The sequence below is a fragment of the Somniosus microcephalus genome, chromosome 15 (assembly GCF_052327205.1).
Source record: "Somniosus microcephalus isolate GS21.2 chromosome 15, FLI_Smic_1.0, whole genome shotgun sequence".
In the NCBI taxonomy this organism is placed as follows: Eukaryota; Metazoa; Chordata; class Chondrichthyes; order Squaliformes; family Somniosidae; genus Somniosus; species Somniosus microcephalus.
Window position 1 is genome coordinate 20,211,078 of NC_141001.1, and position 25,244 is coordinate 20,236,321.

Consider the following 25,244-nt stretch of genomic DNA (forward strand, 5'->3'; position numbering starts at 1 on the left):
GGTGATTTGATAGAGGTGGACAAGATTATGATGGGTTTGGATAGGCTAGACGGGGAAAGGCTGTTCCCACTAGTTGATGGTACAAGGACTAGGGGACACAGATTTAAGGTTTTGGGCAAGAGATACAGGGGGGATGTGAGGAAAAACTTTTTTACGCAGCGAGTGGTGAGGACCCAGAACTCGCTGCCGACGGAAGTGGTGGAAGCGGAGACACTCAATGTTTTCAAGGGGAGACTGGATAGGCACTCGAGGGAAATAAACTTGCAGGGCTACGGGGATAGAGCGGGGCAATGGGACTGATTGGATTGCTCTACAGAGAGCCGGCACGGACTCGATGGGCCGAATGGCCTCCTTCTGTGCCATTATGACTCTAGTTTCCAGGAGATTAACCTTTAATTTCTGGAGACTCCTGGACAATCCTGGACAATGTTGGCGGTCCTCAGTCTCCCTGAGGTGCTGGGGACTGAGCATGTTGGACCCTCCCGGACACCGCCGCGCGAATTGCTTTGCTCACTGCAGCTTCCACGGTGAAACATTCCACACCACAGGTTGTGTCACCAATTTATTGATTATACTAGAGGTAATGAATCCAATATTGTCAAACTGCTGCTGCACATGCACAGGACAGGGACGCACAATATCCTCTTAATACAATAGATCTGGAAAGGCATGAGTCCAAGCGAGAGAACTAGAACAAGATATGCAGATTACAAAAACAAATTCCAGAAGACAGTCAATCAGTTTCAGGCTGCACGACCCAGAGCCCTCCACCGTGCAGCTCCTGCTCGCCAGGCTCCTCACACCTTCTTGGGCTTACGGCCAACTTGGTAATAGTAATAGACACTGATGAGGATGAAGAGCCCTCGGCTGGACAGCAGTAGTGTTGCTCCCTGTGATAGTGCTCCCATTTCAAACAGAGGGATGGTCGTAACTGTAACAGAATGAAAGATCTTATTGTAACCCTGAGAAAGAAGGAATCGCTGGGGTTGTAGTGAGCTCTCCACTCATTAACTGTTGCTGTTAAGGGTAAAAGGGAAACCAGAAAAACATGAATCTCTCACAATGGTTTAAAGTCAAACACAAGCGACGGAAGGACATGTCGACATGTGATATACATCGGGCAATTCTAAACAAAAAACGTGGGAATTTCCTATCTAACATAGTCACACAGTCATTACACCAAGGTGGCTGTCCTCAGGCACTGCTATAGCCCTGATGTCCCAGTGACTGGGCTCAGGGCGGGACACCGTCCCGGTGACTGGGCTCAGGGCGGGACACCGTCCCGGTGACTGGGCTCAGGGCGGGACACCGTCCCGGTGACTGGGCTCAGGGCGGGACACCGTCCCGGTGACTGGGCTCAGGGCGGGACACTGTCCCGGTGACTGGGCTCAGGGCGGGACACCGTCCCGGTGACTTGGCTCAGGGCGGGACACTGTCCCGGTGACTGGGCTCAGGGCGGGACACTGTCCCGGTGACTGGGCTCAGGGCGGGACACTGTCCCGGTGACTGGGCTCAGGGCGGGACACTGTCCCGGTGACTGGGCTCAGGGCGGGACACTGTCCCGGTGACTGGGCTCAGGGCGGGACACTGTCCCGGTGACTGGGCTCAGGGCGGGACTCTGTCCCGGTGACTGGGCTCAGGGCGGGACACTGTCCCGGTGACTGGGCTCAGGGCGGGACACTGTCCCGGTGACTGGGCTCAGGGCGGGACACTGTCCCGGTGACTGGGCTCAGGGCGGGACACTGTCCCGGTGACTGGGCTCAGGGCGGGACACTGTCCCGGTGCCTGGGCTCAGGGCGGGACACTGTCCCGGTGACTGGGCTCAGGGCGGGACACTGTCCCGGTGACTGGGCTCAGGGCGGGACACTGTCTCGGTGACTGGGCTCAGGGCGGGACACTGTCCCGGTGACTGGGCTCAGGGCGGGACACTGTCCCGGTGACTGGGCTCAGGGCGGGACACTGTCCCGGTGACTGGGCTCAGGGCGGGACACTGTCCCGGTGACTGGGCTCAGGGCGGGACACTGTCCCGGTGACTGGGCTCAGGGCGGGACACTGTCCCGGTGACTGGGCTCAGGGCGGGACACTGTCCCGGTGACTGGACTCAGGGCGGGACACTGTACCAGGTTATGGAGCGGGTTGGGACTGCTTAGGTGTAAGAATAATAGAAGTGTGGGGTTGGCAGTGGAGCTGGGGCCTGTTGAAGATGATTTAATAGACTATATGTTCCTCAAGAGTGTTCAAGCTCCTATTGGGCATTTGAGGTCATGCTCCAGGCATATTATACTAAGTAAGTCACAGTATGATACATTCCATTTACACTTATAAAAGCATCTGATCCAACTGAAACACCGAAAGCGGGACACACAATGAATTTCATTTGCAGTGCTGCTGCTGATTTTTATGTTATCACATGTGGACATCAGTCAAGACAGGATGGGCTTGCTGTGATACCCCTGCAGCCAAATAGCCTTACGATTTTCACTGTCCCGGCTCACACATCAAACACCAACATGCAGTGACTGACCAGGCGACAGGAAATGCTGGACACCACTGCCATCCTGTGGCCGTTCTTCACTACTACAACATGGGAATCCATTCCTCAAAGCACAGATGAGGGAGGCCATTCAGCCCACCTCGCTCATCCTTCCACTGAGACCTATGGTTCCCCATCACAGCATCTGCCTTTTGAAAGACTTCAGAGTTTTTGTCTCCAGTATATAACTAAGAAGCCCATTCCAGGGGTTAATCGCTTTGTCTGACGTCCTGAACTTGCATTTCCCGATGTGGACCCACGTCCACTTTCTCCCTGGTCACAGTTCAACTTCAAATCGAACTCAGGATTAGCCGATTCTATTGCATTTGGTATCTCATATCTCTCTAATGGATTCCCTCTTACTCGCCTCCCTTCACGGCTGATATTTCTCGACTCTGGGATCAACCCCTTGATCCTTCTCTACACCACATCCAGGGCCTCAATGTTTCCCTTATGATGCAGAGATGAGAAGTGAGCTTAGTGCTGAAGGTGCGGTCTGACTGGAGCACCGTCCAGCGTCCGCACAGATGGCCTGACTTCTGTGTCAGTGAGTTGGTGCTGTAGCTCAGCGCTCGGCTTGCATTGCTGTCTGTTGCTCTGCAATTCGCTGAGCAAAGGCTACCATCACTCTCAGATTGTGTCCAGCCTCGCCCCCTCATTGAGGTACATGCCTTGTGGTTTCCCAATGGGTAATACCTGCACTGACTTTCATCACCTGTAGGGCCAATTTAGTGATAGTGCATCAAGTTGCCTGGGAGCAGCCTACGATACCGTCACTTCGCAGCATGAGCAGGTGGAGTGAACAGGAGACACAGCAGGACCTTGGGCAGAGGAGGAACTGGAGACAGAGCAGGACCCCGGGCAGAGGAGGAACTGGAGACAGAGCAGGACCCTGGGCAGCGGAGGAACTGGAGACAGAGCAGGACCCTGGGCAGAGGAGGAACTGAAGACACAGCAGGACCCTGGGCAGAGGAGGAACTGGAGACAGAGCAGGACCCTGGGCAGAGGAGGAACAGGAGACACAGCAAGACCCTGGGCAGAGGAGGAACAGGAGACACAGCAAGACCCTGGGCAGAGGAGGAACTGGAGACAGAGCAAGACCCTGTGCAGAGGAGGAACTGGAGACAGAGCAAGACCCTGTGCAGAGGAGGAACAGGAGACACAGCAGGACCCTGGGCAGAGGAGGAACTGGAGACAGAGCAGGACCCTGGGCAGAGGAGGAACTGGAGACAGAGCAGGACCCTGGGCAGAGGAGGAACAGGAGACACAGCAAGACCCTGGGCAGAGGAGGAACAGGAGACACATCAGGACCCTGGGCAGAGGAGGAACTGGAGACAGAGCAAGACCCTGGGCAGAGGAGGAACACGAGACACAGCAGGACCCTGGGCAGAGGAGGAACAGGAGACAGAGCAAGACCCTGGGCAGAGGAGGAACTGGAGACAGAGCAGGACCCTGGGCAGAGGAGGAACAGGAGACACAGCAAGACCCTGGGCAGAGGAGGAACAGGAGACACAGCAAGACCCTGGGCAGAGGAGGAACAGGAGACAGAGCAAGACCCTGGGCAGAGGAGGAACAGGAGACACAGCAAGACCCTGGGCAGAGGAGGTACTGGAGACAGAGCAAGACCCTGGGCAGAGGAGGAACTGGAGACACAGCAAGACGCTGGGCAGAGGAGGAACAGGAGACAGAGCAGGACCCTGGACAGAGGAGGAACAGGAGACACAGCAAGACCCTGGGCAGAGGAGGAACACGAGACACAGCAAGACCCTGGGCAGAGGAGGAACAGGAGACACAGCAAGACCCTGGGCAGAGGAGGAACAGGAGACACAGCAGGAGCCTGGACAGAGGAGGAACAGGAGACACAGCAGGACCCTGGGCAGAGGAGGAACAGGAGACACAGCAAAACCCTGGGCAGAGGAGGAACTGGAGACACAGCAGGACCCTGGGCAGAGGATGAACAGGAGACACAGCAAGACCCTGGGCAGAGGAGGAACACGAGACACAGCAAGACCCTGGGCAGAGGAGGAACAGGAGACACAGCAAGACCCTGGGCAGAGGAGGAACAGGAGACACAGCAGGAGCCTGGACAGAGGAGGAACAGGAGACACAGCAGGACCCTGGGCAGAGGAGGAACAGGAGAGACAGCAAAACCCTGGGCAGAGGAGGAACAGGAGACACAGCAGGACCCTGGGCAGAGGAGGAACAGGAGACAGAGCAGGACCCTGGGCAGAGGAGGAACAGGAGACACAGCAGGACCCTGGGCAGAGGAGGAACAGGAGACACATCAGGACCCTGGGCAGAGGATGAACAGGAGACACAGCAAAACCCTGGGCAGAGGAGGAACAGGAGACACAGCAAGACCCTGGGCAGAGGAGGAACAGGAGACACAGCAAGACCCTGGGCAGAGGAGGAACAGGAGAAACAGCAAGACCCTGGGCAGAGGAGGAACTGGAGACACAGCAGGACCCTGGGCACAGGAGGAACAGGAGACACAGCAGGACCCCGGGCAGAGGAGGAACAGGAGACACAGCAGGACCCTGGGCAGAGGAGGAACAGGAGACACAGCAGGACCCTGGGCAGAGGAGGAACAGGAGACACAGCAAGACCCTGGGCAGAGGAGGAACAGGAGACACAGCAAGACCCTGGGCAGAGGAGGAACAGGAGACACATCAGGACCCTGGGCAGAGGATGAACAGGAGACACAGCAAGACCCTGGGCAGAGGAGGAACAGGAGACACAGCAAGACCCTGGGCAGAGGAGGAACAGGAGAAACAGCAAGACCCTGGGCACAGGAGGAACAGGAGACACAGCAGGACCCTGGGCAGAGGAGGAACAGGAGACACAGCAAGACCCTGGGCAGAGGAGGAACAGGAGACACAGCAAGACCCTGGGCAGAGGAGGAACAGGAGACACATCAGGACCCTGGGCAGAGGATGAACAGGAGACACAGCAAGACCCTGGGCAGAGGAGGAACAGGAGACACAGCAAGACCCTGGGCAGAGGAGGAACAGGAGACACAGCAGGACCCTGGGCAGAGGAGGAACAGGAGACAGAGCAGGACCCTGGGCAGAGGAGGAACAGGAGACACAGCAGGACCCTGGGCAGAGGAGGAACAGGAGACAGAGCAGGACCCTGGGCAGAGGAGGAACAGGAGACACAGCAGGACCCTGGGCAGAGGAGGAACAGGAGACACAGCAAGACCCTGGGCAAAGGAGGAACAGGAGACACAGCAAGACCTTGGGCAGAGGAGGAACAGGAGACACAGCAAGACCCTGGGCAGAGGAGGAACAGGAGACACAGCAAGACCCTGGGCACAGGAGGAACAGGAGACACAGCAGGACCCTGGGCAGAGGAGGAACAGGAGACACAGGAAGACCCTGGGCAGAGGAGGAACAGGAGACAGAGCAAGACCCTGGGCAGAGGAGGAACTGGAGACACAGCAGGACCCTGGGCAGAGGATGAACTGGAGACACAGCAAGGCCCTGGGCAGAGGAGGAACTGGAGACACAGCAAGACCCTGGGCAGAGGAGGAACTGGAGACACAGCAAGACCCTGGGCAGAGGAGGAACAGGAGACACAGCAGGACCCTGGGCAGAGGAGGAACAGGAGACACAGCAAGACCCTGGGCAGAGGAGGAACAGGAGACACAGCAGGACCCTGGGCAGAGGAGGAACAGGAGACACAGCAAGACCCTGGGCAGTAGAGGAACAGGAGACACAGCAGGACCCTGGGCAGAGGAGGAACTGGAGACAGAGCAGGACCCTGGGCAGAGGAGGAACACGAGACACAGCAGGACCCTGGGCAGAGGAGGAACAGGAGACAGAGCAAGACCCTGGGCAGAGGAGGAACTGGAGACAGAGCAAGACCCTGGGCAGAGGAGGAACACGAGACACAGCAGGACCCTGGGCAGAGGAGGAACAGGAGACAGAGCAAGACCCTGGGCAGAGGAGGAACTGGAGACACAGCAAGACCCTGGGCAGAGGAGGAACAGGAGACACATCAGGACCCTGGGCAGAGGATGAACAGGAGACACAGCAAGACCCTGGGCAGAGGAGGAACAGGAGACACAGCAAGACCCTGGGCAGAGGAGGAACAGGAGACAGAGCAGGACCCTGGGCAGAGGAGGAACAGGAGACACAGCAGGACCCTGGGCAGAGGAGGAACAGGAGACAGAGCAGGACCCTGGGCAGAGGAGGAACAGGAGACACAGCAGGACCCTGGGCAGAGGAGGAACAGGAGACAGAGCAAGACCCTGGGCAGAGGAGGAACTGGAGACAGAGCAGGACCCTGGGCAGAGGAGGAACAGGAGACACAGCAAGACCCTGGGCAGAGGAGGAACAGGAGACACAGCAGGACCCTGGGCAGAGGAGGAACAGGAGACACAGCAAGACCCTGGGCAGAGGAGGAACTGGAGACACAGCAAGACCCTGGGCAGAGGAGGAACAGGAGACACAGCAAGACCCTGGGCAGAGGAGGAACTGGAGACAGAGCAAGTCCCTGGGCAGAGGAGGAACTGGAGACACAGCAAGACCCTGGGCAGAGGAGGAACAGGAGACAGAGCAGGACCCTGGGCAGAGGAGGAACAGGAGACACAGCAAGACCCTGGGCAGAGGAGGAACACGAGACACAGCAAGACCCTGGGCAGAGGAGGAACAGGAGACACAGCAAGACCCTGGGCAGAGGAGGAACAGGAGACACAGCAGGAGCCTGGACAGAGGAGGAACAGGAGACACAGCAAGACCCTGGGCAGAGGAGGAACAGGAGACACAGCAGGACCCTGGGCACATGAGGAACAGGAGACAGAGCAGGACCCTGGGCAGAGGAGGAACAGGAGACACAGCAAGACCCTGGGCAGAGGAGGAACAGGAGACACAGCAGGACCCTGGGCACATGAGGAACAGGAGACACAGCAGGACCCTGGGCACAGGAGGAACAGGAGACACAGCAGGACCCTGGGCAGAGGAGGAACAGGAGACACAGCAAGACCCTGGGCAGAGGAGGAACAGGAGACACAGCAAGACCCTGGGCAGAGGAGGAACAGGAGACACATCAGGACCCTGGGCAGAGGATGAACAGGAGACACAGCAAGACCCTGGGCAGAGGAGGAACAGGAGACACAGCAAGACCCTGGGCAGAGGAGGAACAGGAGACAGAGCAGGACCCTGGGCAGAGGAGGAACAGGAGACACAGCAGGACCCTGGGCAGAGGAGGAACAGGAGACAGAGCAGGACCCTGGGCAGAGGAGGAACAGGAGACACAGCAGGACCCTGGGCAGAGGAGGAACAGGAGACACAGCAAGACCCTGGGCAGAGGAGGAACAGGAGACACAGCAAGACCCTGGGCAGAGGAGGAACAGGAGACACAGCAAGACCTTGGGCAGAGGAGGAACAGGAGACACAGCAAGACCCTGGGCACAAGAGGAACAGGAGACACAGCAGGACCCTGGGCAGAGGAGGAACAGGAGACACAGGAAGACCCTGGGCAGAGGAGGAACAGGAGACAGAGCAAGACCCTGGGCAGAGGAGGAACTGGAGACACAGCAGGACCCTGGGCAGAGGATGAACTGGAGACACAGCAGGACCCTGGGCAGAGGAGGAACTGGAGACACAGCAAGACCCTGGGCAGAGGAGGAACAGGAGACACAGCAAGACCCTGGGCAGAGGAGGAACAGGAGACACAGCAGGACCCTGGGCAGAGGAGGAACTGGAGACAGAGCAGGACCCTGGGCAGAGGAGGAACAGGAGACACAGCAAGACCCTGGGCAGAGGAGGAACAGGAGACACAGCAAGACCCTGGGCAGAGGAGGAACTGGAGACAGAGCAAGACCCTGGGCAGAGGAGGAACACGAGACACAGCAGGACCCTGGGCAGAGGAGGAACAGGAGACAGAGGAAGACCCTGGGCAGAGGAGGAACTGGAGACAGAGCAGGACCCTGGGCAGAGGAGGAACAGGAGACACAGCAAGACCCTGGGCAGAGGAGGAACAGGAGACACAGCAGGACCCTGGGCAGAGGAGGAACAGGAGACACAGCAAGACCCTGGGCAGAGGAGGAACAGGAGACACAGCAAAACCCAGGGCAGAGGAGGAACTGGAGACAGAGCAAGACCCTGGGCAGAGGAGGAACTGGAGACACAGCAAGACCCTGGGCAGAGGAGGAACAGGAGACAGAGCAGGACCCTGGGCAGAGGAGGAACAGGAGACACAGCAAGACCCTGGGCAGAGGAGGAACACGAGACACAGCAAGACCCTGGGCAGAGGAGGAACAGGAGACACAGCAAGACCCTGGGCAGAGGAGGAACAGGAGACACAGCAGGAGCCTGGACAGAGGAGGAACAGGAGACACAGCAAGACCCTGAGCACAGGAGGAACTGGAGACAGAGCAGGACCCTGGGCAGAGGAGGAACAGGAGACACAGCAAGACCCTGGGCAGAGGAGGAACAGGAGACACAGCAGGACCCTGGGCAGAGGAGGAACAGGAGACACAGCAGGACCCTGGGCACAGGAGGAACAGGAGACACAGCAGGACCCTGGGCAGAGGAGGAACAGGAGACACAGCAAGACCCTGGGCAGAGGAGGAACAGGAGACACAGCAAGACCCTGGGCAGAGGAGGAACAGGAGACACATCAGGACCCTGGGCAGAGGATGAACAGGAGACACAGCAAGACCCTGGGCAGAGGAGGAACAGGAGACACAGCAAGACCCTGGGCAGAGGAGGAACAGGAGACAGAGCAGGACCCTGGGCAGAGGAGGAACAGGAGACACAGCAGGACCCTGGGCAGAGGAGGAACAGGAGACAGAGCAGGACCCTGGGCAGAGGAGGAACAGGAGACACAGCAGGACCCTGGGCAGAGGAGGAACAGGAGACACAGCAAGACCCTGGGCAGAGGAGGAACAGGAGACACAGCAAGACCCTGGGCAAAGGAGGAACAGGAGACACAGCAAGACCTTGGGCAGAGGAGGAACAGGAGACACAGCAAGACCCTGGGCAGAGGAGGAACAGGAGACACAGCAAGACCCTGGGCACAGGAGGAACAGGAGACACAGCAGGACCCTGGGCAGAGGAGGAACAGGAGACACAGGAAGACCCTGGGCAGAGGAGGAACAGGAGACAGAGCAAGACCCTGGGCAGAGGAGGAACTGGAGACACAGCAGGACCCTGGGCAGAGGATGAACTGGAGACACAGCAGGACCCTGGGCAGAGGAGGAACTGGAGACACAGCAAGACCCTGGGCAGAGGAGGAACAGGAGACACAGCAGGACCCTGGGCAGAGGAGGAACAGGAGACACAGCAAGACCCTGGGCAGAGGAGGAACTGGAGTGTGGTAAACCACTGTTGTTAGTACTGTTGTTCACTGTTAGTACTGTTGTTCACTCTTGCATATTGTTGTACTTGTCTGTGCATGCCTCAGCTGACTCCACCCCTGGCTCCACCCTCATGGCTGGGTATAAAGGTCGCTGCTCGGCAGCCTCTGGCCCTTTTGGATACCAGGCAACCACAAGAGGCATGCTCTGTTCTTTGGTAATAAAAGCCTGTTTATTACTTTCTCAATCTCCAGTCTTTTGTAGCAATTGATCGTGCATCAATTTTATTACCAAAATTAAATGTTGGCTGCGGATGCTGATCAACCGATGGCGCAAAACGCTGAGCAGCAGGCGCTGCTGCGAGCCCTCAGACCAACATGCCTGGACCTAGACCCCCAAGAAGCGGGTTCGTCGACTAAATTCGCACAATGGCTGCGTTGCTTTGAGGCGTATCTGGAAGCCTCGACCGTGACTCTTGATGAAAATAAACTGAAAATCCTGGCCTCGAAGGTGAGCCACCAAGTCTATACTTTAATCCAAGATGCGACGACCTACGCGGCGGCTATCGACCTACTGAAAGGGCAGTATGCACGCCCAGTTAACACGGTCTATGCCAGGCACCTTTTAAGATCTCGCAGACAGCAGCCCGGGGAATCGGTGGAGGCCTTCCTACGGGCACTGCGGGTACTCGGACGCGGCTGCGACTGCAAGGAAGTATCGCCCGTGGCACATGCGGAGGGACTGATACGAGACGCTTTCGTTGCGGGTCTAAGGTCCGACTACTCCCGGCAGAGGCTGCTGGAGAAGGGTGAAATAGACCTGACAAAGGCAGTGTCCCTCGCGCTCTCGCTCGACGCGGCCCACAGAAATATGGACGCTTTCTCCCCTAATTGCCCCGCGCCGTGGACGCCGCAATCTTGGGCCATGGGACCGCCACCTCCGACTGCTGCAGCGATGTCCAAGGCACAAAAATGCTATTTTTGTGGCCAAGCTAAACACCCTAGAGCACGCTGCCCCGCGAAGAATGCTACCTGCTCCGGCTGCGGGAAGAAAGGTCACTACGTTAGCGCCTGCAAAGGGAAGACCGCTAACGCCAGCAGCGCCGCGTGCGAACCGTGGGCGCAGCCATCTTGCCCGCCATCTTGGGCTCCCCCAGCCGCGTGGGGATCGGGACCGTGGGCGCCGCCATTTTGTCCGCCATCTTGGACGCCTCCGACTTCGGTTACGGGGGACCCGGACTCCACCACCGCCTCATCGGACGACCGCATCGACGCGCTTGAACGTACGCTGGCTTCCGTGACGCTGGATCAATTTCTCCCGCATCAACTGTCCAGGTCCATGATGGACATTACGGTAAACGGCCGCGCCACTACCTGCCTTTTTGACAGCGGGAGCACGGAGAGTTTTATACACCCCGACACGGTGCGCAGTTACTCTCTCCCGGTCCTGCCGACGCGTCATCGCATCTCTATGGCTTCCAAAGCCCAGTCAGCGGAAGTCGGTGGCTACTGTATGGTGACTCTTTCAGTGCGGGGTACTGAATACAAAAATTTTAAACTTCTTGTCCTGCCCGATCTCTGCGCTGCCGTCCTACTGGGGTTGGATTTTCAGTGCCACCTTAAGAGTGTCACTTTAGCGTACGGTGGACCCCTCCCCCCTCTCACGGTCTGCAGCCAGCAGTTTTTAAATCGCCCGCCGCGCGCCATTTGCAGCCTTTTCCCCCTTAAAGTCTCCCCCCCTCCTTGTTCGCTAACCTCACCCGCGACTGTAAGCCCATCGCTACCAAAAGTAGGCGTTACAGTGCCGGGGATAGGGGTTTCATTAAATCCGAGGTAGCGAGACTCCTGAAGGGATTATCGAGAGCAGCAATAGCCCATGGCGAGCACAAGTGGTGGTGGTGAAGACTGGCGGAAAACAGCGCCTAGTTATTGACTACAGCCAGACGATCAATCGCTACACCCAGTTGGATGCATACCCACTCCCCCGCATATCTGACATGGTCAATCAGATAGCACAATACCGGGTGTTCTCGACGATTGATCTGAAGTCGGAATACCACCAGCTCCCCATCAGGGCTGAGGACCGCCAGTACACAGCTTTTGAAGCTGACGGTCGGCTCTATCACTTTCTCAGAGTTCCCTTCGGCGTCACCAACGGAGTTTCTGTCTTCCAACGGGAGATGGACCGGATGGTTGACCAGAACGTGCTCCAGGCCACTTTCCCATATCTAGACAACGTCACCATCTGCGGCCACGACCAGCAGGACCACGACGTTAATCTAGGGAAATTCCTCCGGACGGCCCAGCGGCTGAATCTCACATACAACAAAGACAAATGTATGTTTCGTACTAAGCGCCTTGCCATTCTTGGCTGTGTAGTGGAGAACGGAGTCATCGGCCCAGACCCCGATAGAATGCGCCCTCTTATGGAGCTCCCCCTCCCCCACTGCCAGAAAGCACTGAAGAGATGCCTGGGGTTTTTCTCTTACTATGCTCAGTGGGTGCCCAACTATGCGGACAAAGCCAGACCCCTCATCAAGTCCACCTCCTTCCCCCTGACAGCAGAGGCCTGTGCAGCCTTCACTCTCATAAAAAGCGATATTGCGAAGGCCACAATGCACGCTGTGGATGAGTCCCTCCCTTTTCAAGTGGAGAGCGACGCATCCGACTTTGCCCTAGCTGCAACCCTTAACCAGGCGGGGAGACCCGTGGCCTTTTTCTCAAGGACCCTCCAGGGCCCCGAGATTCGACACTCCTCTGTCGAAAAGGAGGCCCAGGCCATTGTGGAAGCCGTGCGACATTGGCGGCATTACCTGGCCGGAAAACGATTTATCCTGCTCACTGACCAGCGTTCAGTAGCTTTTATGTTTCATAATAAGCAGCGGGGCAAAATCAAGAATGACAAGATATTAAGGTGGAGAATCGAACTCTCCACCTACAATTACGATATCTTGTACCGGCCCAGGAAACTCAATGAGCCCCCAGATGCCTATCACGTGGTACGTGCGCCAACGCGCAGGTTGATAGATTACAGACCCTCCACAATGACCTCTGCCACCCGGGGGTCACCAGGTTCTTCCATTTTATCAAATCCCGTAACCTGCCCTACTCCATCGAGGAGGTCAGGACCATGACCAGGAACTGCCAGATCTGTGCCGAGTGCAAGCCGCATTTTTATAGGCCAGACAGAGCGAGCCTGATCAAAGCCACGCGCCCCTTCGAGCGGCTGAGCATTGATTTTAAAGGGCCCCTCCCCTCCTCTGACCGCAATGTGTACTTCCTCAATATAATCGATGAGTACTCCCGTTTCCCGTTTGCCATCCCTTGCTCGGACATGACCAGTACCACGGTCATTAAATGTCTGAATGACCTCTTCGCATTGTTCGGTTTCCCTAGCTATATCCATAGCGACAGGGGCTCATCTTTTATGAGCGACGACCTTCGGCAGTACCTGCTCGTGAGAGGCATTGCTACAAGCAGGACCACCAGCTACAACCCCCAGGGTAACGGCCAGGTGGAAAGGGAGAATGCGACAGTCTGGAAGGCAGTCCTTTTAAACTTAAAATCTAAGGGCCTTCCGACCTCCCGCTGGCAGGAGGTCCTCCCTGCGGCGCTCCATTCCATTCGGTCGCTGCTCTGTACACCCACCAATGCCACTCCTCACGAGAGAATGTTCTCCTTCCCCAGGAAGTCCACGTCGGGGATTTCGCTACCAACATGGCTGACTTCTCCAGGTCCCGTCCTACTGCGGAAGCACGTGAGGACCCATAAGGCGGACCCCCTGGTCGAGAGGGTGAGCCTCCTCCACGCCAACCCGCAGTATGCTTACGTGATGTACCCGGACGGGCGGGAGGACACAGTCTCCATTCGAGACCGCGCACCTGCGGGTGCTCTTGAAACACCCTCTTCGCCACCCACCGCTACTCCTGCCTACCCCCAGGACACAGTCCCCGCACGAGACCTCGCACCTTCGGGTGCCTCTGAGAGACCACCATCGCTACCTCCCATTACCCATGCTCTGACCCCTGTAGACGGCATGCAGCAGCCCCAGGGTCCGCCACCTGCTACACCTCCTCTGAACGAGACACCGGGTTCAACGTTGGATGCTGCACCATCACCGCCGCTGCTGCGACGCTCAGGACGGCTTACAAGGCCTCCTGAAAGACTTCAGTACACAAATTTTTAGTGCACTTCACCCCGCCGGACTCAATTCTAAACAAGGGGTGAATGTGGTAAACCACTGTTGTTAGTATTGTTGTTCACCACTGTTGTTAGTACTGTTGTTCACTGTTAGTACTGTTGTTCACTCTTGCATATTGTTGTACTTGTCTGTGCATGCCTCAGCTGACTCCGCCCCTGGCTCCACCCTCATGGCTGGGTATAAAGGTCACTGCTCGGCAGCCTCCGGCCCTTTTGGATACATGGCAACCACAAGAGGCATGCTCTGTTCTTTGGTAATAAAAGCCTGTTTATTACTTTCTCAATCTCCAGTCTTTTGTAGCAATTGATAGTGCATCAAGGAGACACAGCAAGACCCTGGGCACAGGAGGAACAGGAGACACAGCAAGACCCTGGGCAGAGGAGGAACAGGAGACACAGCAGGACCCTGGGCAGAGGAGGCACAGGAGACACAGCAGGACCCTGGGCAGGGGAGGAACAGGAGACACAGCAAGACCCTGGGCAGAGGAGGAACAGGAGACAGAGCAGGACCCTGGGCAGAGGATGAACAGGAGACACAGCAGGACCCTGGGCAGAGGAGGAACAGGAGACACAGCAAGACCCTGGGCAGAGGAGGAACTGGAGACAGAGCAAGAAACTGGGCAGAGGAGGAACAGGAGACACAGCAAGACCCTGGGCAGAGGATGAACAGGAGACAGAGCAAGACCCTGGGCACAGGAGGAACAGGAGACACAGCAAGACCCTGGGCAGAGAAGGAACAGGAGACACAGCAGGACCCTGGGCAGAGGAGGAACAGGAGACACAGCAGGACCCTGGGCAGAGGAGGAACAGGAGACACAGCAAGACCCTGGGCAGAGAAGGAACTGGAGACAGAGCAGGATCCTGGGCAGAGGAGGAACAGGAGACACAGCAAGGCCCTGGGCAGAGGAGGAACAGGAGACACAGCAAGACCCTGGGCAGAGAAGGAACAGGAGACAGAGCAGGACCCTGGGCAGAGGAGGAACAGGAGACACAGCAGGACCCTGGGCAGGGGATGAACAGGAGACACAGCAGGACCCTGGGCAGAGGAGGAACAGGAGACACAGCAGGACCCTGGGCAGAGGAGGAACAGGAGACACAGCAGGACCCCGGGCAGAGGAGGAACAGGAGTCACAGCAAGACCCTGGGCAGAGGATGAACAGGAGACACAGCAGGACCCTGGGCAGAGGAGGAACAGGAGACACAGCAGGACCCTGGGCAGAGGAGGAACTGGAGACACAGCAAGACCCTGGGCAGAGGAGGAACTGGAGACACAGCAAGACCCTGGGCAGAGGAGGAACAGGAGACACAGCAGGACCCTGGGCAGAGGAGGAACAGGAGACACAGCAAGACCCTGGGCAGAGGAGGAACTGGAGACAGAGCAAGACCCTGGGCAGAGGAGGAACAGGAGACACAGCAAGACCCTGGGCAGAGGAGGAACAGGAGACACAGCAAGACCCTGGGCAGAGGATGAACAGGAGACACAGCAAGACCCTGGGCACAGGAGGAACAGGAGACACAGCAAGACCCTGGGCAGAGGAGGAACAGGAGACAGAGCAGGACCCTGGGCAGAGAAGGAACAGGAGACACAGCAGGACCCTGGGCAGAGGAGGAACAGGAGACACAGCAAGACCCTGGGCAGAGGAGGAACTGGAGACAGAGCAGGACCCTGGGCACAGGAGGAACAGGAGACACAGCAAGACCCTGGGCAGAGGAGGAACAGGAGACACAGCAAGACCCTGGGCAGAGGAGGAACAGGAGACACAGCAAGACCCTGGGCAGAGGAGCAACAGGAGACACAGCAGGACCCTGGGCAGAGGAGGAACAGGAGACACAGCAGGACCCTGGGCAGAGGAGGAACAGGAGACACAGCAAGACCCTGGGCAGAGGAGGAACAGGAGACACAGCAGGACCCTGGGCAGAGGAGCAACAGGAGACACAGCAGGACCCTGGGCAGAGGAGGAACAGGAGACACAGCAAGACCCTGGGCAGAGGAGGAACAGGAGACACAGCAAGACCCTGGGCACAGGAGGAACAGGAGACAGAGCAGGACCCTGGGCAGAGGAGGAACAGGAGACACAGCAAGACCCTGGGCAGAGGAGGAACTGGAGACACAGCAGGACCCTGGGCAGAGGAGGAACTGGAGACACAGCAAGACCCTGGGCAGAGGAGGAACAGGAGACACAGCAGGACCCTGGGCAGAGGAGGAACAGGAGACAGAGCAAGACCCTGGGCAGAGGAGGAACAGGAGACACAGCAGGACCCTGGGCAGAGGAGGAACTGGAGACACAGCAAGACCCTGGGCAGAGGAGGAACAGGAGTCACAGCAGGACCCTGGGCAGAGGAGGAACAGGAGACACAGCAAGACCCTGCGCAGAGGAGGAACAGGAGACAGAGCAAGACCCTGGGCAGAGGAGGAACTGGAGACACAGCAAGACCCTGGGCAGAGGAGGAACAGGAGACACAGCAAGACCCTGGGCAGAGGAGGAACAGGAGACAGAGCAAGACCCTGGGCAGAGGAGGAACAGGAGACACAGCAAGACCCTGGGCAGAGGAGGAACAGGAGACAGAGCAAGACCCTGGGCAGAGGAGGAACAGGAGACACAGCAGGACCCTGGGCAGAGGAGGAACAGGAGACACAGCAGGACCCTGGGCACAGGAGGAACTGGAGACAGAGCAGGACCCTGGGCAGAGGAGGAACAGGAGACACAGCAGGACCCTGGGCAGAGGAGGAACAGGAGACAGAGCAGGACCCTGGGCAGAGGAGGAACAGGAGACAGAGCAGGACCCTGGGCAGAGGAGGAACAGGAGACACAGCAAGACCCTGGGCAGAGGAGGAACAGGAGACACAGCAAGACCCTGGGCAGAGGAGGAACAGGAGACAGAGCAAGACCCTGGGCACAGGAGGAACAGGAGACACAGCAGGACCCTGGGCAGAGGAGGAACTGGAGACAGAGCAGGACCCTGGGCAGAGGAGGAACTGGAGACAGAGCAGGACACTGGGCAGAGGAGGAACAGGAGACACAGCAGGACTCTGGGCCGTTATCTGCAAAGTAGCTCACAGGCTGAAGTGATTCCTTCTTCATTCATAGCCCACCTAAAAACTGCACTGCAAAGTAGCAGGCTTCTGTGAGCAGCGTCCATCGGATTATGATCTTCTCCGCTGTGTATAAAGCATTCCACATTATCAGGGAAATACCTGCAGGAGAAAGGGCGACAGAGCAAAACATCAGGGCACTGCTCCGAGAGACAGCCATTGCCACAGCGCACCCACTCACCTCACATCACAGGCTGTTAGGTCCCTCTGCTCCACTGACCAGCCACTCCCCATGACGGGAGCCCTGGCCAGGGCTCTACCGAAGTGCTGGCCAGTGCCTGGGGGTTGCGGCACTGGTTCAAAAACATCTGACATTTATATCATGTAGCAAAACGTAATCAGGCAAAAATTGTCCCCGAGCCAAAGAATGGAGACATTAGGACAGGTTTTAAGGAGCATCTTATAAGAGGAGAGAGAAGTGTCGAAGTTTAAGGGAATTCCAGAGCTCAGGGTCTGGGTAGCTGAAGGCACAGCCGCCAATGGTGGGTGCAGGGAGTGGGGATGCGCAATAGGGTTTCAGCAGCAGCTGGGCTGAGGCGGGGGTGGAGATGGCGATGATCCAGAGGATAAGGCGGCCATAGTGATGGAGAGACTATGGGGTCAGAAACTCATCTTGGGGTCAGATTGCCTGTCTGGTACAGCTTGAGGCAGTGGATAGAGAGGGGGATGGGCCAAAGACAATGGAGGACATTGCCGCTCATCCAGGACTAAACATTGGACAAGCAGGTTGGAGGGATCGAGAGAGGTGGTGGAGAAGCAGAGCTGGGTGCTGCCAGTGTACTCTTCACACATCTGTAATAAAAGTAATGGGTTTATTTAAGGTGGAGCGCTCCCTGTACAGTAGTGTGTGTATAGGGTTTATTTAAGGTGGAGCGCTCCCCGTACAGTACAGTGTGTAATGGGTTTATTTAAGGTGGAATGCTCCCTGTACAGTAGTGTGTGTAATGGGTTTATTTAAGGTGGAATGCTCCCTGTACAGTAGTGTGTGTAATGGGTTTATTTAAGGTGGAGCGCTCCCTGTACAGTACAGTGTGTGTAATGGGTTTATTTAAGGTGGAGCGCTCCCTGTACAGTACTGTGTCTAATGGGTTTATTTAAGGTGGAGTACTCCCTGTACAGTAGTGTGTGTAATGGGTTTATTTAAGGTGGAGCGCTCCCTGTACAGTAGTGTGTGTATAGGGTTTATTTAAGGTGGAGCGCTCCCTGTACAGTACTGTGTGTAATGGGTTTATTTAAGGTGGAGTGCTCCCTGTACAGTACTGCGTGTAATGGGTTTATTTAAGGTGGAGTGCTCCCCGTACAGTACAGTGTGTGTAATGGGTTTATTTAAGGTGGAGTGCTCCCTGTACAGTACAGTGTGTAATGGGTTTATTTAAGGTGGAGCGCTCCCTGTACAGTACTGTGTGTGTAATGGGTTTATTTAAGGTGGAGCGCTCCCTGTACAGTAGTGTGTGTAATGGGTTTATTTAAGGTGGAGCGCTCCCTGTACAGTACTGTGTGTAATGGGTTTATTTAAGGTGGAGCGCTCCCTGTACAGTACTGTGTGTAATGGGTTTATTTAAGGTGGAGCACTCCCTGTACAGTAGTGTGTGTAATGGGTTTATTTAAGGTGGAGCGCTCCCTGTACAGTAGTGTGTGTATAGGGTTTATTTAAGGTGGAGCGCTCCCTGTACAGTACTGTGTGTAATGGGTTTATTTAAGGTGGAGCGCTCCCTGTACAGTACTGTGTGTAATGGGTTTATTTAAGGTGGAGCGCTCCCTGTACAGTAGTGTGTGTAATGGGTTTATTTAAGGTGGAGCGCTCCCTGTACAGTACAGTGTGTGTAATGGGTTTATTTAAGGTGGAGCGCTCCCTGTACAGTAGTGTGTGTAATGGGTTTATTTAAGGTGGAGCGCTCCCTGTACAGTAGTGTGTGTAATGGGTTTATTTAAGGTGGAGTGCTCCCTGTACAGTACAGTGTGTGTAATGGGTTTATTTAAGGTGGAGCGCTCCCTGTACAGTAGTGTGTGTAATGGGTTTATTTAAGGTGGAGCGCTCCCTGTACAGTACAGTGTGTGTAATGGGTTTATTTAAGGTGGAGCGCTCCCCGTACAGTAGTGTGTGTATAGGGTTTATTTAAGGTGGAGCGCTCCCTGTACAGTAGTGTGTGTAATGTGTTTATTTACGGTGGAGGGCTCCCTGTACAATAAAGTGTAATGGGTTTATTTAAGGTGGAGTGCTCCCTGTACAGTAGTGTGTGTAATGGGTTTATTTAAGGTGGAGTGCTCCCTGTACAGTAGTGTGTGTAATGGGTTTATTTAAGGTGGAGTGCTCCCTGTACAGTACTGTGTGTGTAATGGGTTTATTTAAGGTGGAGTGCTCCCTGTACAGTACTGTGTGTAATGGGTTTATTTAAGGTGGAGTGCTCCCTGTACAGTACTGTGTGTAATGGGTTTATTTAAGGTGGAGTGCTCCCTGTACAGTACTGTGTGTAATGGGTTTATTTACGGTGGAGGGCTCCCTGTACAGTACTGTGTGTAATGTGTTTATTTACGGTGGAGGGCTCCCTGTACAATAAAGTGTGTGTAATGTGTTTATTTAAGGTGGAGTGCTCCCTGTAGAGTACTGTGTGTAATGGGTTTGTTTAAGGTGGAGCGCTCCCTGTAAAGGGCAATGTGTGTAATGGGTTTATTTAAGGTGGAACGCTCCCTGTACAGTAGTGTGTGTAATGGGTTTATTTAAGGTGGAGTGCTCCCTGTACAGTACTGTGTGCAATGGGTTTATTTAAGGTGGAGCGCTCCCTGTACAATAAAGTGTGTGTAATGGGTTTCTTTACGGTGGAGTGCTCGCTGTACAGTACTGTGTGTATTAGGGTTATTTAAGGTGGAGTGCTCCCTGTACAGTAGTGTGTGTAATGGGTTTATTTACGGTGGAGGGCTCCCTGTACAATAAAGTGTAATGGGTTTATTTAAGGTGGACTTCTCCCTGTACAGTACTGTGTGTAACGGGTTTATTTAAGGTGGCGTGCTCGCTGTACAGTACTGTGTGTAATGGGTTTATTTAAGGTGGAGAGTTCCCTGTACAGTACTGTGTGTAATGGGTTTATTTAAGGTGGAGAGCTCCCTGTACAATAAAGTGTGTGTAATTGGTTTATTTAAGGTGGAGTGCTCCCTGTACAGTACAGCGTGTTTAGTGGGTTTATTTATGGTGGAGCGCGCCTGTACAGTAGTGTGTAATGTGTTTATTTAAGGTGGAGAGCTCCCTGTACAGTAGTGTGTAATGGGTTTATTTAAGGTGGAGAGCTCCCTGTACAATAAAGTGTGTGTAATGGGTTTATTTAAGGTGGAGTTCTCCCTGTACAGTAGTGCGTGTAATGGGTTTATTTAAGGTGGAGCGCTCCCTGTACAGTCCAGTGTGTAATGGGTTTATTTAAGGTGGAGCGCTCCCTGTACAGTACAGCGTGTGTATTAGGTTTATTTAAGGTGGAGTGCTCCCCATACAGTACAGCGTGTTAATGGGTTTATTTAAGGTAGAGCGCTCCCTGTACAGTACTGTCTGTAATGAGTTTATTGAAGGTGGAGTGCTCCCCTACAGTAGTGTGTGTAATGGATTTATTTAAGGTGGAGTGCTCCCTGTACAGCACTGTGTGTAATGGGTTTATTTAAGGTGGAGTGCTCCCTGTACAGTACATCATGTTCTGTGGGTTTATTTAAGGTGGAGCGCTCCTGTACAGTAGTGTGTAATGGGTTTATTTAAGGTGGAGCACTCCCTGAACCGTACAGTGTGTGTAATGGGTTTATTTAAGGTGGAGCGCTCCCTCTACATGCCAGTGTGTAAAGTAGTGTGTGTAATGGGTTTATTTAAGGTGGAGTGCTCCCTGTACAGTACAGCATGTGTATTAGGTTTATTTAAGGTGGAGTGCTCCCCATACAGAACAGCATGTTTAATGGGCTTATTTAAGGTGGAGTGCTCCCTGTATAGTACAGCGTGTGTATTAGGTTTATTTAAGGTGGACTGCTCCCTGTACAGTACTGGGTGTAATGGGTTTATTTAAGGTGGAGTGCTCCCTGTACAGTACAGCGTGTTTAGTGGGTTTATTTAAGGTGGAGCGCTCCCTGTACAGTAGTGTGTGTAATGGGTTTATTTAAGGTGGAGTGCTCCCTGTACAGTACTGTGTGTGTAATGGGTTTATTTAAGGAGGAGCGCTCCCTGCACAGTGCAATGTGTGTAATGGGTTTATTTAAGATGGAGAGCTCCCTGTACAGTACTGTGTGTAATGGGTTTATTTAAGGAGGAGCGCTCCCTGTACAGTACAGCGTGTGTAATGGGTTTATTTAAGGTGGAGTGCTCCCCATACAGTACAGCGTGTTTAATGGGTTTATTTAAGGTGGAGCGCTCCCTGTACAGTACTGTGTGTAATGGGTTTATTTAAGGTGGAGCGCTCCCTATACAGTACAGCGTGTGTATTAGGTTTATTTAAGGTGGAGTGCTCCCGGTACAGTACAGCATGTGTAATGGGTTTATTTAAGGTGGAGTGCTCCCCATACAGTACAGCGTGTTTAATGGGTTTATTTAAGGTGGCACACTCCCTGTACAGTACTGGGTGTAATGGGTTTATTTAAGGTGGAGTGCTCCCTGTACAGTGCAGTGTGTGTAATGGGTTTATTTAAGGTGGCGCACTCCCTGTACAGTACTGTGTGTGTAATGGGTTTATTTAAGGTGGAGTGCTCCCTGTACAGTACTGTGTTTGTAATGGGTTTATTTAAGGTGGAGTGCTCCCTGTACAGTACAGCATGTTTAGTGGGTTTATTTAAGGTGGAGCGCTCCCTGTACAGTAGTGTGTGTAATGAGTTTATTTAAGGTGGAGCGCTCCCTGTACAGTACTGTGTGTAATGGGTTTATTTAAGGTGGAGCGCTCCCTGTACAGTAGTGTGTGTAATGGGTTTATTTAAGGTGGAGCGCTCCCTGTACAGTACAGTGTGTGTAATGGGTTTATTTAAGGTGGAGCGCTCCCTGTACAGTAGTGTGTGTAATGGGTTTATTTAAGGTGGAGCGCTCCCTGTACAGTAGTGTGTGTAATGGGTTTATTTAAGGTGGAGTGCTCCCTGTACAGTACAGTGTGTGTAATGGGTTTATTTAAGGTGGAGCGCTCCCTGTACAGTAGTGTGTGTAATGGGTTTATTTAAGGTGGAGCGCTCCCTGTACAGTACAGTGTGTGTAATGGGTTTATTTAAGGTGGAATGCTCCCCGTACAGTAGTGTGTGTATAGGGTTTATTTAAGGTGGAGTGCTCCCTGTACAGTACTGTGTGTAATGGGTTTATTTAAGGTGGAGTGATCCCTGTACAGTTGTGTATGTAATGGGTTTATTTAAGGTGGAGCGCTCCCTGTACAGTACAGCGAGTTTAGTGGGTTTATTTAAGGTGGAGCGCTCCCTGTACAGTACTGTGTGTAATGGGTTTATTTAAGGTGGAGCGCTCCCTGTACAGTAGTGTGTGTAATGGGTTTATTTAAGGTGCAGTGCTCCCTGTACAGTACAGCGTGTGTATTAGGTTTATTTAAGTTGGAGTGCTCCCCATACAGTACAGCGTCTGTATTGGGTTTATTTAAGGTGGCGCTCTCCCTGTACAGTACTGCGTGTAATGGGTTTATTTAAGGTGGAGTGCTCCCTGTACAGTACTGTGTGTAATGGTTTTATTTAAGGTGGAGTGCTCCCTGTACAGTACAGCATGTGGAATGGGTTTATCTCCCAGGAGTGGGTACTTACTGAGAAGTGCTCCTCCATACAGTCTCACAGACATTTTACTGCTGGATCCATCTTCATCAAAAACTGCGTCATACAGACGCTCGGGAAAGATAAGTGCCTGGAAACAGAGAGACACGCACACATTTACTGATAACATTCAACACTCAGCATCTGCTATGTGTTCCTGTCCCTCTATAGTATAAAGGTACAATCTGGTGTGTGGCACAGTACAGCTGGATCACATCCCCTGTACCACACACACTGTAAAATGGAAAGGTCACAACAATGGAGCAACCCAAAATAACAACAGAAAATGCTGGAAAAACTCAGCAGGTCAGGCAACATCCGTGGAGAGAAATTTGAGTTGACGTTTCGGGTCGAACCCTTCTTCAAAACTGGAAAGAAAAGAAACTAGATCGAAGGCAGGGCTGCGATCAGACAGAAGAATAAAAGAAACAAAAGAAGTAAAAGAGATTAGAAGCTAGACGAGATGGTAATAGGCTGGGATTGGGTGTAAAGTGTACTGGCAGGGCAAAAGATAGCTGGCAGGTGTGAGAGAGAAACAAAAGGAAAGGGGAGGGGGGGAAAGGAGTGGAAAAATTACAAGAAAAAATCAAATAGGGGCCGAGCTTATGATCTGAAATTGTTGAACTCGATATTGAGTCCAGAAGGCTGCAGAGTGCCTAATCGTAAGATGAGGTGCTGTTCCTCGAGTTTACGTTGAGCTTCCATGGAACAATGCAAGAGGCCAAGGACGGTGAGGTCCGAGTGGGAATGGAGCGGTGAATTAAAATGACAGGCGACCGGAAGCTCGGGGTCACCCTTACGGACTGAACGGAGGTGTTCCGCAAAGCGGTCACCCAATCTGCCTTTGGTCTCCCCAATGTAGAGGAGACCGCATCGTGAGCAGCGAATACAGTATACTAGATTGCGAGAAGTACAAGTAAATCGCTGTTTCACCTGGAAGGGGTGTTTGGGGCCCTGGACAGTGGGAAGGGGGGAGGTATAGGGGCAGGTGTTACATCTCCTCCGCTTGCACGGGAAGGTGCCAGGCGAAGGGGAAGGGCTGTTAGGGGTGATAGAGGAGTGGACTAGGGTGTCTCGGAGGGAGCGGTCCCTACGGAATGCTGAAAGGGGAGGGGAGGGGAAGATACGTTTGGTGGTGGGATCACTTTGGAGGTAGCGGAAATGCCGGAGGATGATCCGTTGAATGTGGAGACTGGTGGGGTGAAAGGTGAGGACAAGGGGAACCCTATCGTGGTTCCGGGAGGGAGGGGCAGTGGTGAGGGCAGAAGTGCGGGAGATAGAACTGACACGGTCGAGGGCAGTGTCAACCACGGTAGAGGGGAATCCTCGGTTGCGGAAAAAGGAAGACATGTCTGAAGCACTGGTGTGGAAGGTGGCATCGTCGGAGCAGATACGGCGGAGACGGAGAAACTGGGAGAATGGAATAGAGACCTTACAGGAGGCGGGGTGGGAGGAAGTGTAGTCCAGGTAGCTGTGGGAGTCAGTGGGCTTGTAGTGAATATTGGTCGATAACCTATCCCCAGAGCAACCCATCCTGTCTTTCAGGGCTGGGTGCAGTGGTGGTGGAGACTCGGGTACACACGGACTATATAGTCAGAAAAGTGGAATCCCCACTTCTACAGAAAGAGCATGTCTACAAATAGCGCAGAGATTCCCAGGCTATTGACTTTTATAGGAGCCTCAATTCTCAAATACAACTACAAATGGAAGCATTGAAAGTATAAATGTTTAAAACTGCCAGTTCAGTTTGGAGGTAGGAGATGGTAAAATGAGGTTTAGGGTAGTGCAGTGAGGGAGGGAGACGTGAGTGAGGGAGAGAGACAGCGAGAGAGGGAGGGAGACAGCGAGAGAGGGAGGGAGGCAGCGAGAGAGGGAGGGAGACAGCGAGAGAGGGAGGGAGAGAGGGAGGGAGGGAGGGAGAAAGCGAGAGAGGGAAGGAGACAGTGAGAGAGGGAGGGAGACAGCGAGAGAGGGAGGGAGACAGGGAGAGAGGGAGGGAGACAGTGAGAGAGGGAGGGAGACAGTGAGAGAGGGAGGGAGACAGCGAGAGAGGGAGAGAGACAGTGAGAGAGGGAGGGAGACAGTGAGAGAGGGAGAGAGACAGTGAGAGAGGGAAGGAGACAGTGAGAGAGGGAGGGAGACAGCGAGAGAGGGAGGGAGACAGTGAGAGAGGGAGGGAGACAGCGAGAGAGGGAGGGAGACAGTGGGAGAGGGAGGGAGACAGTGAGAGAGGGAGGGAGACAGTGAGAGAGGGAGGGAGACAGCGAGAGAGGGAGAGAGACAGCGAGAGAGGGAGGGAGACAGCGAGAGAGGGAGGGAGACAGCGAGAGAGGGAGGGAGACAGCGAGAGAGGGAGGGAGACAG

At 54.7% G+C, this 25,244-nt stretch overlaps 1 protein-coding gene across 5 annotated transcripts in view; it reads right to left on the bottom strand.

Annotated features, from left to right (window-relative positions):
- Positions 1-549: 549 nt before the first annotated feature.
- The window catches only part of LOC147106573 (tumor protein p53-inducible protein 11-like), a 335,413-nt gene continuing 310,718 nt past the window's right edge, over positions 550-25,244 (bottom strand). For all 5 annotated transcript variants that reach the window (XM_086007523.1, XM_086007525.1, XM_086007526.1 and 2 more), the window contains exons 5-7: positions 22,875-22,971; positions 17,130-17,231; positions 550-931 (exon numbers count right to left, since the gene is read on the bottom strand). In XM_086007523.1, coding sequence (XP_085863649.1) covers positions 798-931; positions 17,130-17,231; positions 22,875-22,971 — 333 coding nt within the window. In that variant the 3' untranslated portion in view covers positions 550-797. The remainder of the gene's footprint in view (positions 932-17,129; positions 17,232-22,874; positions 22,972-25,244) is intronic.